Source organism: Chiloscyllium plagiosum, chromosome 12 (assembly GCF_004010195.1).
Source record: "Chiloscyllium plagiosum isolate BGI_BamShark_2017 chromosome 12, ASM401019v2, whole genome shotgun sequence".
In the NCBI taxonomy this organism is placed as follows: Eukaryota; Metazoa; Chordata; class Chondrichthyes; order Orectolobiformes; family Hemiscylliidae; genus Chiloscyllium; species Chiloscyllium plagiosum.
This window is the reverse complement of record NC_057721.1, coordinates 70,330,621-70,342,898: the sequence shown is the minus strand read 5'-3', so window position 1 is coordinate 70,342,898 and position 12,278 is coordinate 70,330,621. Positions and strand designations below refer to the sequence as shown.

At 41.9% G+C, this 12,278-nt stretch overlaps 1 protein-coding gene across 6 annotated transcripts in view; it reads left to right on the top strand.

Moving 5' to 3' along the window:
* LOC122555578 (transmembrane protease serine 2-like) overlaps window positions 1-8,896 on the top strand; it is a 62,355-nt gene extending 53,459 nt beyond the window's left edge. For 3 of the 6 annotated variants that reach the window (XM_043701600.1, XM_043701602.1, XM_043701601.1), the window contains 2 exons: window positions 3,909-4,061; window positions 8,426-8,896. In XM_043701600.1, coding sequence (XP_043557535.1) covers window positions 3,909-4,061; window positions 8,426-8,437 — 165 coding nt within the window. In that variant the 3' untranslated portion in view covers window positions 8,438-8,896. Of the gene's footprint in view, window positions 1-3,908; window positions 4,062-8,425 lie in introns of those variants that run through there. The other 3 variants (XM_043701604.1, XM_043701603.1, XM_043701605.1) reach the window with 2 other exon arrangements.
* The last annotated feature ends 3,382 nt before the right edge of the window (window positions 8,897-12,278 follow it).

Sequence of the window (12,278 nt, the reverse complement as noted above, 5' to 3'; positions counted from 1 at the left end):
GGAAGTGGTGGAGGCTGGTACAATTGCAACATTTAAGAGGCATTTGGATGGGTATATGAATAGGAAGGGTTTGGAGGGATATGGGCCGGGTGCTGGCAGGTGGGTTTGGATTGGGTTGGGAATCTGATCGGCATGGACGGGTTGGACCAAAGGGTCTGTTTCCATGCTGTACATCCCTATGACTGTATGACTCTACAATATGATTGCTCAAAAAATATATGGACGGCACAGTGGCACATTGTTGCCTCACAACGCCAGAGACCCGGGTTCATTTCCTGCCACAGGCAACTGTCTGTGTAATTTGCACATTCTCCCCGTGTCTACATGGGTTTCCTCCGGGTGCTACGGTTTCCTCCCACAGTCCAAACATGTGCAGGTTAGGTGAGTTGGCCACGCTAAATTACCTGTAGTGTTAAGTGAAGGGGTAAATGTCGGGCAATTTGTCTGGGTGGCTTGCTTTTTAGAGGGTCGGTGTGGACTAGTTGGGCCGATGGGCCTTTGTCCACACTGTAAGTAATCTAATCTAATCTTAACGTGGAAGTTGAGGGATAAATGTTGTCTGGGAGAATTGTTCTTCTTTGAATAATCTTGTAGGTTCATTGAAGTTCACTTGAGAAGGAAAACTTGACCTTGTTTTAACTCTCATCTGAAAGAGAAACCTCCAACAAAGTAGCACTCCCTCAGAACAAAAGTGCTGGGTTGAACTATGCACTACCATCACTGGAGTGAGGCTTAAACACTTGGCCTTCTAATATTGGTCATTGACTTCATGTTTCTCTGGCCATAGTGAATGAGGGTCCTTTCTTTATTTCTGATCTATGAGGGCCTTATGTTATGCCTGCACTTTGTGAAATTTCTGTGACCTGTCCAGCAGACTCTTGGTCCAACATTGAAAATAATAAATCCCTATGCCTATCATCTGTGAGGTCAATCTATTGACTGTCTGTGTCCCATATTTGATTAGATTTATTGTAGTCACATGCATCTAATTAGAGTGAAAAATTTTGTTTTGTGTGCAGTGCAGGCAGATCATAAGAAAGACTACAGATTATAGGGTGATTGAACAGGGTGAGGCTTACAAAGTTACAGCTGTACGAAAAGCAAGATCAATACTAAATTTGAAATTTGAGCGGTTCATTTGGCAATCTAATAATAGGGGGGAAGAAGCTGTTCTTGAACCTGTTGAATTATGTGTTTAAGTTTCTGTACCTACTGCCTGACTGGAGAGGTTGAAAGAGATTATAACTGGGGTGGGAGGGGTCTTTGATGATGGTAGCTGCTCTTCTGCAGCAACAAGAAGTGTAGATGGAATCAATGGATGGGAGGTGTGGCTTGTGTGATGGACTGGGCTGTGTTCACAACTTTCTCTAGTTTCTCCTGGTCTTGCGAAGAGCAGTTGCCGCACCATGCTGCGATGTATCCAGATAGAATGCTTCCAATGGTACATCTGTCAAAGTTGGTCAGGGTCCATATAATGCCTTTGATAGTTCGAACAGCATAAACATTTAGTCCTGTGGAAATTTTCGTAGGAATAGGAAGAGTTTTCCTTTGAAGTTGTCTGTAGGTCAACAAAAATCTCTGCCATTAAGAACTTGTTTGCCACAAGTTGCTTTCCAGTAGGAAACAGTACTGCAGGAAAGAGGGCTAAACAACATTCGAATGGGCAAATGGTGCCCTCCCCAGGATGAGCAAAGAAAGCAAGGAAGCAAGATGTCTCCCAGAAAAGATCTCTCTGAATATAACAACTTAATTGGGGAATGACAGTCTAATTTTAAACGTTGAGGCTAATGCATTATTACAAAGGCATAACTTTGGAGTGAAGGGGTACATTTAGTGTTAGACGTAAATACGTGCTGCTGAAGGGCTTATGCTTGAAAAGTCAACTCTCCTGTTCCTCGGATGCTGCCTGACCAGCTGTGTTTTTCCAGCGCCACACTTTTTGACTCTAATCTCCAGCATTTGCAGTCCTCACTTTCTCCTTGTAAATTCATTCTTTCAAGGTTTCTGTATTTGATATTTTAAATTGAGTCCTTTCACATGGAAAATCTTTTGAGACCTTTCATTAGGTTTTCAAGTGAACTCAGAGCGTACCATCTTTGAAGTGAGCTATCAGAGTTTGTACTCTAGTGTATAATTGGTAAGGGTCCTGCAGCATCTAAGGATCTCCCTGAGGCATTGATGAGAGAGTGAATTGGATCAAGGACAGACCCATTTTGCTTGCTTCTTGTACAGGACATGAACCTAAATCCACTGGGTTCTGCTACAAATTATGCACGCTCCACCTAAGCCCCTCCTCTGCTACATCCCACCCACTCCCACAGTTGATGCATCCTTGCACGCATAATTGTCAAATTTTACAGCAAGGATGGAGGCCATTCAGCCAAGTGTAATTTTCTATTGGAACTTATCCATCCTAATGCACTTTCCATCTGTTAATCTAGGATGCAATCCGCCAAGTGTAATTTGGTTAAATGAGATAATAGTTTCTGCCTCTTCCATTCTTTCAGGCACTGAGTTCTAGACTCTCCACTAAACACGCACGGGTCTGAGGGGACTTGGCAGGGGTAGTTGTGGAAAGATTGTTTCCCTGTGTTGGAGAGTCTAGGGCCAAAGAGCATAATCTGCAAACAAGGAGTCACACATTTAAGATACAGATGAGGAAGAATTCCTTTTCTCAGAGGATTGTGACAGTGTGGGACTCTTTACCACAGAGGGCTGTTGAGGCTGGTTTGTTAAGTATGTTCAACGCTGAGATAGACAGAATTTTAGTGAGTAAGGGAATCATGGGGAAAAGGGAGGAAAGTTGAGCATTATCAGATCAGCCATGATCCCATTGAAAGGTGGAGCAGACTTGTTGGGCTGAATGGACTACCTCATGGTCAGTATCCTTTAGATAAAAAAAACTCTCAAAGCTCCTCAAGGTTTCACAGTTACTCAGAGAAAACTCTGGACATCAATACGTTGAAGTCATTCTGCCTCTAATAATAATGTACTGCTCTTTCTAAAGAACTAAGGAGAGGCATTGAGGGTTATGAGACAGTGTGGTCTGCAGATGCTGGAGATTAGAATTGAGAGTGTGTTGGTGAAAACGCGCAGCAGGTCAGGCAGCATCCGAGGAGCAGGAGAATCGACGTTTCGGGCTGGAGCCCTTCATCAGAAATGGCTTTTTATCACTTTGTACCCTCAGCAGTCACGGGTCCAGTGTCAGGGACAGCCCAGTAGATCTAGAGTAAGGATCATTCATACTCCATTATGAAATACTGCCTCAGAAAATGCAGTACAAACATAAATACAATATATGGAATACACCTACAAAATGGCACTTTATCACAAAATTATTACAGGTGCAGAAGGAGGCCATTTGGCCCATCATATCTCCATCAGCTCTATTATCTAGTCCAGCTCTCTTATGAGTGCCAATCTCCTGCCTTTTCCCTATATACCTGCACACCATTTCTATCCAAATAAATATCCAATGTCCACTTGAATACCACAACTGAACGTGTCTCCATCACATTTCCAGGGACTGCATTCCATTCCCTAACTACTACTGTGTGAAAAAAGCTTTTCTCTCACACACAATTGCTTTATTTCCACATCACTTTAAATCTACGCTTTCTCGTTCTTGTTTCACTTATGAGAAGCTTCACCCTAGCTACTCTGTCCAACCCTCCTCATGGCAACACTGCACTTCCATGGCAACTATCTTATACGGTCCATGACTGAGGTCAAGAAATAAAGCAAGACTGAGCACATTGGTCCCATCCTCATTTGGAATTGAATCCATGGTGCCTGCCATAACCAGCTGATCAACGGGGCCATTGTTTCTTCAGTAGGTAGTTACTGAATTATAAATATCTAAGTTAAACTGTTCTGCATTGCAAAAATATTTTCTTTTTGTGACACAGGGTGACAGTGGTGGCCCTCTGATTGCAAAGCAGAAGTCATTGTTGTGGTTAGTTGGCATCACAAGCTGGGGATACGGATGCGCCAGAGTAGGAAAACCAGGAGTGTACGTGAGGGTCACAACATTTTTGGACTGGATTTATCTGCAACTGAAGGCAAGTGAAATGTATTGATGTGGACCAGATTATCTGAGAATTGGACTCTTGGCAGTGTGGAGGAACAGAGGGATCTTGGGGTCCATGTCCATAGATCCCTCAAAGACAGGGTTGTTAAGAAGGCGTATGTTGTGTTTGCTTTCAAAGAACATAGAAAAGTACAGCACAGAACAGGCTCTTCGGCCCACAATGTCATGCCAAGGATTATTCCTAAATTTGCACAGTGATTGAGTTTAAGAGCCACGTAGTTATGCTGCAGTTCTGGTTAGACCATACTTGGAATATTATGTTCAGTTCTGGTTGCCTTATCAGGAGATTTGCCAGGATGTTGTCTGGACTGGAAGGGATATCTTATGAAGAAAGGTTGAGCGAGCTAGGGCCTTTCTTATTGGAGTGAAGAAGAATGAGAGGTGACTTGATAGAGGTGTACACAATGTTGAGAGGCATAGATAGAGTGGGTAGACAGAGACATTTTTTCCATGGCAGAAATGTCTATCATGAGGGGGCATAATTATAAAATAACTGAGGAACATTTAGGGGAGAGGTCAGAGAGGTTCTTTACGCTGAGAGTGGTGGGTGCGTGGAATGCATTGCCAGCAATGGTAGTAGAATCAGATACGTTAGGGACATGTAAGCACTCTTAGATAGACACATGCAAGTTAGTACAATGAGGGTATGTAAATTAGTCTGATCTTAGAGTAGGACAAAAGGCCGGCATAACATCGAGGACCGAAGGACCTGTACTGAGCTGTACTGTTCTCTGTTCTATGTCATAGAGTCATAGAGATGTACAACATGGAAACAGACCCTTCAGTCCAACCCGTCCATGCCAACAAGAGATCCTAACCCAATCTAGTCCCACCTGCCAGCACCTGGCCCATATCCCTCCAAACCCTTCCTATTCAGATACCCATCCAGATGCCTTTTAAATGCTGTAATTGTACCAATGTTAACCACTTCCTCTGGCAGCTCATTTCATACACGCACTACCCTTTGTGTGAAAACGTTGACCCTTAGGTCCCTTTTATACCTTTCCCCTCTCACCATAAAACTATGCCCTCTAGCTGTGGACTTCCACTACCACAGGGAAAAGACTTTGTCTGTTTATCCTATCCATGCCCCTCATGATTTTATAAACCTCTATGAAGTCACCCCTCAGCCTCTGACACTCCAGGGAAAACAGCCCCAGCCTGATCAGCCTCTCCCTAGCTCAAATCCTCCAACCCTGGCAACATCCTTGTAAATCTTTTCTGAACCTTTTCAAGTTTCACAACATCCTTCTGATAAATGTTCTATGAAATTTTTCCTTTCTTCTTCTGTTGTCTGATGCCCTCTCCGATCGATGCAAGCAATGATTACAACCCGTACTGTTGCTGCAATCATCTTCTTTGTTTATCTCTCAGTTTAACACTGCAACTTAAATTGACATCAGGTTACAAACAAAGCTGCCTCAGACTCATTAAGGGACTGAGGTAATACCTGCAGTGATGGGGAATACCTGGGAAGGCTCCAGTCACTCAGATGGATCTGTGCTTCTTTTCTGAACTCTGAACTCCTGCTTATGCGATGGTTGTTTCGAGGATATGCTGCCAATAGCTTGAAACCATATTTTTAAGTATTTTCTCTTGAAATTTTCAGGAAACCCGACTCATGTCAAGGTCGCTTGTGACTCTAAAATCATCCATCCAAGAGACGTCTATTTCATTGTCCTCCCTTCTATCTTTAATGTAATAGCCTTGATAACCATAAGGATCAAGCAGGCTTTTAGCAGCTTTGATCACCAGATTCCTGCTGAACCAGAGGGGCCTGGTTTTGCCTTGTGCTATTGTTCCTGTGAAATTCATAGCATTCCTACATATGGAAGCTGACCCTCAGATCCATACCACCTCTCTGAAGAGCATCCCGCCCAGACCCACCCCATCCCTGCATTTCCCACAGCTACGTCATCTAGCCAGCACATCCCTGAACACTACGGGCAATTCAGCACAGTCAATTCACCTGACCTGCACATCTTTGGATTGTGGGAAGAAACTGGAGCATCCGGAGGAAACCTACGTAGACATGGGGAGAATGTGCAATCTCCACATAGACAATTGCCCGAAGGTGTAATTGAACGTGGGTCCCTGCTGCTGTGAGGCAGCAGTGTTAATATTGTGCTGCCCCCAACTTAGCAAACTTTTTTCCCATTATCCTTGTTAACCATTCTGGTACAGTTCAGGAAGATATAGTCACACTTCTACAGAGAAATGACAAAAGCTGAGCCATTGCCTCATGGGTTCCGTGTACTTTCCAATGTCAAGTGTGGCTATTTAGACATGTGTGAACCTGGGTATGAATGTAGACAGGTTATGTGATAATACTGGGGCAATAGGGTTATGGAGGGGAAAACCGATCACAATTGAGTTCAGGGACAAATTACTGCAAATGCTGGGGACCAGAGTGGGTCATACAACATCCATGGAGAGAGAGCAAGCTAACTTCATCAGAGCTGATGAAGGGTCATCTAGACTCAAAACGTTAGCTTTCTCTGTCTCCATGGATATTGTCTGACCCCTAGTGATCGCCAACATTTGTTGTCGTGAGTTCACAATTGAGTTTAATCTTGTTTTAGTTCCAAAGCCTACATTGTTACTGTGATTTGGTTTGTTGGACTCTTATAGATTTAAGACTGAGTGTTTAAGAAAAGGCAAAACCTGCATTTTCAGATGGCCTTTCCTAACCACTGGATATGCTAAATGCCTCTTCACTTACTTTGCTGTTACTACTATAGCCACATTTGAAAAGTGAGGAATTTTAGGTTTTGCAGGTTGTTGGTGAGACCTCAGCTGGAGTTCTGTGTGCACTTCTAGCTGCTCTGTTATAGGAAGGATATTTTTAAACTGGAGAGGGTTCAGAAAAGATTTACCAGGATGTTTCTGGGAATGGAGGGTTTGAGATATAAAAATAGACTGAAGGGATTGGGACTTTTTTTTAACTGAAGCATAGGAGGTTGAGGGGGGACCTTAATGAGGTCTATAAAATCATGAGGTGCATAGGGGAGGTGATTGACAATAATCTTTTCCCTATGGTGAGGCTGTTGAAAGTTTGGGGGGCATATTTTTAAAGTGACAGGAGAAAGATTTGAAAAATGCATGAGGGGCAACTTTTTTATATAAAGAGTGGTTTGGTGTGGAATGAACTGCCAGAGGAAGAGGTGGAGGAGGTACAGTTACAATGTTTAAAATACATTTCGGTACATTCATGAATAGGAAAGGTTTGGAGGGATATGGGTCAAGCGCAGGCAGATGAAATGAGTTTAGTTTGGGAACATGGTCAGTGTGGATGGTTGGACCGAAGGGTCTGTTTCCGCGCTGTATGACTCTATGGTCCTATCTTTCAGTCAATATGTGCAAGGCAAGAGCTTTAGAAGAAGGGTCACTGGACCTTAAACATTAACTTTGCTTTCTCACTACAGATGCTGCTCGACCTGCTGAGTTTCTCCAGCAATTTCTATTTTTGCTTCTGATTCCTAGCATCCCTAGTTCTTTGTTTTGTTTTAGTTGCTCTGAATGACTGAGCTGTGTTTCCAGCTGTTTTAAAAGTTATGAGATATCTTGTCACCTTTTTGTTCTCCCTAACCCACACTCACCTAAATTATATTTTGCTAAATCAAAATTAATTATGTGAATTGATCAAAATCTACACAATAGGCTGCATTGGTAAACTGACCTGAGCATAGTTCACAGTCAGCCTGGCCTTGTACCTCTCAACATTAACCTCGTCCGACCTATAGAGATCTCTAATTTCCACCCATTTTGGTGCTTTCCACTTCCATGATATATATTGGTTGACGTGCCATCAGGATTCTAGACCCAAAGCTTTGGAATGCCTCCTTTGCTGCTCGATTCTCTCCTACTTTTGGATGTCCCTTGAAACTTATCTCTTCGACTAAATGTCTACCTCTTAAAGGCAATTAAATTTTAAATGTTTTTTCATCATCCTCCCATTAAGCAACTTCAATCAATATTCAAGCAACGTTAACTCCTATGTCTTATGATCTTATGGTAATATTACAGGTGCTATGTAAACCAATTTAAGGCAAGGTATGGTCATATCTGAATGTCCAGACTTACATGACTTACTTATATCTCTCTGAAATGGGAGAGGTCCCTTACTGAAGTATTCAGAGTAGAACACAGGTCAACTGAAATTTAAATCTGATTAATTTTAAGCAAAGTATTGCAGCTGCTGCAATAAACATAAGAAGGTGCTGGGGGAACTCAGCAAGTCTGGCAGCATCTGTGGAAAGACAAATATTGCTGATCACCTGATATCTTTACATTGATGATCCTCATTTCGCTTATTATGTAATTGTCTAATTTCAGAAATACCGCTGACGATGGACAAGATTAGAAATGACTGTTTTTTTTGAGAAGATAAAGAAAGGACAAGTGTGAAGCTCCTTGATGCTTCTTTCTTACTGCTGTGATGTACAATTCCCTGCGACAATTTGAGAAGCTCCCTTATTATACCAGCAACCCTCTCCATACTCTCCCAATTTGCTTAATGGATTTCTCTGATAGTATACAAAAACCTCACTTTTAAGAGAGAGGATAAGATTGATGACTTGCTGAGAAGATTTGGAGAAGAAATATAGCTTCCTGATCCAAATAGTGATGGCGTACATATTGCGCTGGTTAGATACAGCTCTGTAAGGAAACCATTCAGTGTACAGATTGTCATATTGTTGAATGACTCTGAAGCAAAGTTCAGCAATGTCAGCTGATTCATTGATTGAGTGAATACTAAAGGAAATGACCTATTGAAATGACTGCAGCTGCTGAAGACCTTTTATAAAACGTAGCCAATTGAATCTGTGGTTCAGATTATCAACAGGGATACCCGAAAAGTATGATTCATTTACCTTCTTGTACAGAATATTGGTGGCACCACTGCTTACAACAAATTTAAATGAATCCATAGGAATTAAGAACTCCTGAGTTGAATGCAGAGTTGGGAAAATTCCTGTCTCCGCAAACTCAACACGGAGGGGGAGATGCTTTGGATTTTAGTTTCGGTTGTGCGGGTGGGACCATAACTCAAGTCGGGCCCAATGCCCCTGGAAAGAGTTCTAGGGGGTTCCGGGTGTAATAGCAGGCATTCTTAAAAGGCCTTCCTTGTTAAAAAAGAACAATACAGAACAGTCTCTCAACTCTTCAACACCCACACCCCCCACACACGCCTCATGCCCAATCCATGTCAACTTGTGCCCTTGCATCATTTGTCCCATGGCCCTTTACAGTGACTATGCCAACTCATGCCAATTGAGGCCCCTAAACCTTCACCCTTTGCCCTGCACCTTCCACGCTAACTCACCCATTATCTACCATGAACAGATATCAAGACCTAGCCTAAGGTGAAATTATAAGTGTCCACTGATGAAATGACTTTTAGAAAAAAACTTTTATTTATAAAAAAGCTACTCACTACATTTAGATTTCTTCAACCACTTAATCTCTGATAACGACACATATTTGTATTTCTAGCCCTACTTCAAAGATTTTTTAAGGTCTTGGAGCTATCAATCAGACAGTGAATGCTGAACAGGCTATTTTTCCCTGGAGTGTCAGAGGCTAAGGGGTGACCTTATGGAGGTTTATAAAACCATGAGGGCCATGGATATGGTGAATAACCAACTCTATTCCTAGGGTTGGAGAGTCCCAAAATAGAAGGCATAAGTTTAAAACGAGAGGTGAATGATTTAAAAGGGATGTAAGGGGCATCTTTTTCATGCAGAGGGTGGTGTGCGTATGATGGAGACTGGTACAATTACAACATTTAAATGGTACCCATCTAGATGGGTATGTGAACAGGAGGGGTTTAGAGGGATATGGGCCAAATACTGTAAAATGGGACTGGATTTTTTTTTTAATTGTTAAATAGATATTTTTATTAGAAATTTAACATTTTTACAAGTTTACAAAAATAAACAAAACTCTCAGATATAAACATTGATATACAATTAGCTCAAATATACAATAGCCAAAATTTGACAAAAAAAAAACAAAACAACAAAAAAAACAAAAAAAAAAACAAACAGACAAAACTCAACTATCTACTAATCTAACCTACAACTAACCAGAGTGTATATTTAAGTCTCTTACATGCTCGGAATGTGTTAACATCAGATGTAATAAAACGCGTATTCGTGCGGGATTCCTCCCCCGAGAGGCCGCGGACCAGCCAGGTCCATAGTCTCAATTAGATAAAAGCCCTTGTTAGGATAGCCAAAATATCTGTATTTATGTAATTCAAAAAGGGCTACCATATTTTATAAAATAATTCGGTCTTTCGGTACACCATATTTGTAAGGAAGTCAAGGGGAATACATTCCATAATTAATCTGTGCCAATTTGAAAGTCCAGGGGGGCCCTCAGCCGCCCAGTTCACCAAAATATTTTTCCTTGCACAGAAAGAAAGAATAGAAAATAGTCTCTCCCCGTACGTGTCCAGGGAGGGAAAGTTCGAAAAGCCCAAGAGGAGAGATACGGGGTCCACTTTAATTTCCGTTCCTAAAATTTCTATCAGGGTACTTGCTACTTTAGTCCAATATCCACGGATCTTATGACAGGTCCATAAGCAATATACAAGAGTGCCCACCTCTATTTTGCATTTAGGACACATTGGAGATGCTCCTGCCTTAAATTTTGCCAATCGAACCGGTGCTATATGGGCCCTATGAAGTATCTTCAGCTGGATAGCCTGGGTTCTGTTACAAATAGTAATTCTTCTAGCATTTTCCCAGATATCATTCCACATTTCTGTGGAGATTTCTAGTCCCAGATCCTGATCCCATGTTTTAAGCAGATTATCCATATCTCCCGATACTTCATCATGTAGCAAATGATAAATATTACTGACGGAAGATACCCCCACTGGTCGTAGGACACTACATTCTCTATCGGATTTATAAAGACTATCTAATAACGTAGTCTTCTTCTGTATAAAATCTAGAATTTGGAAGTATCGAAAGAGGTCTCCATTGGGTAATCCGAATTTCTCACGCAGCTGTCCGAAAGACATCAGGACCCCATCTTTAAATAAATCCCCAAGACATGAGATACCCCTGGATCTCCAGAGTTTAAAAGTGGCATCTGTTAACCCCGGTTGGAATCCCCATGCTCCCACTATCGGTGCATAGGGGGATGTTTTATGTGAATTACCCTCATTTTGCCGCATTATATTCCAAGCCTTGATTGTATTCAGTATTATAGGGTTTTTACAGTGATCTGTAATGATCTTCCTCTTGTCTGAGAATAAAAGGTTAATAAGTGGGTATTTTACTTGAGAAGCCTCGATGTCCAACCAGATTGATTGTGGATCAGACAAAACCCAATCAGCTATATAACTTAATAGGGAACTTAATTGATATTTCCTAAAATCTGGGAAATCCAATCCACCCCTTGCCTGTGGAAGCTGTAGCTTCTTCAGCTTAATAAGGGGCCGCCTATGGTTCCAGATAAAGGAACTCAGCCAGCCGTATAATTTACATAAAGCTGTCCTCGGCAGCATCACCGGAAGCACTCTCATAGGATATAGGAGACGGGGCAGGATATTCATTTTGATTAATGCTATTCTACCCAGCCAGGAAATTGGCAGGTCTCCCCATCGCTGGAGGTCCTGCCTTATCCTTTCCAATAAATACACAAAATTAGCCTTATACAACTGACAAAATACTGGAGTAATAAAAATGCCTAAATATAAGAAACCCTCCAGGGACCAGCGAAAGGGAAAAAGGGAACCGTCCGCTAAGCGGGGTATCACAGCAAGGCCACACATTGGCATAGCCTCCGATTTTGAAAAATTAATTTTATAGCCTGAGAATGCACTAAATGTATTAATAACTTGGATTAAGCGAGGTATGGACATCAAAGGGTTACTGAGGAATAGAAGAACATCATCTGCATAAAGGGTAATTTTATGTTTACCTGTACCAATCCTTGGGGCCACTATATTAGGATCAGCTCGTATAGCTTCTGCTAGTGGTTCAATTATTAGCGTGAATAACAATGGCGAGAGGGGACATCCCTGACGGCAGCCACTACCCACACTGAAGCTATCCGAGCCTAATCCATTGGTAACCACAACTGCTTTAGGATCACTATACAATGTTGAGACCCATTTGGTAAACACCTGTCCAACACCAAACCTCTCCAATGTGTAAAACAAATATCACCA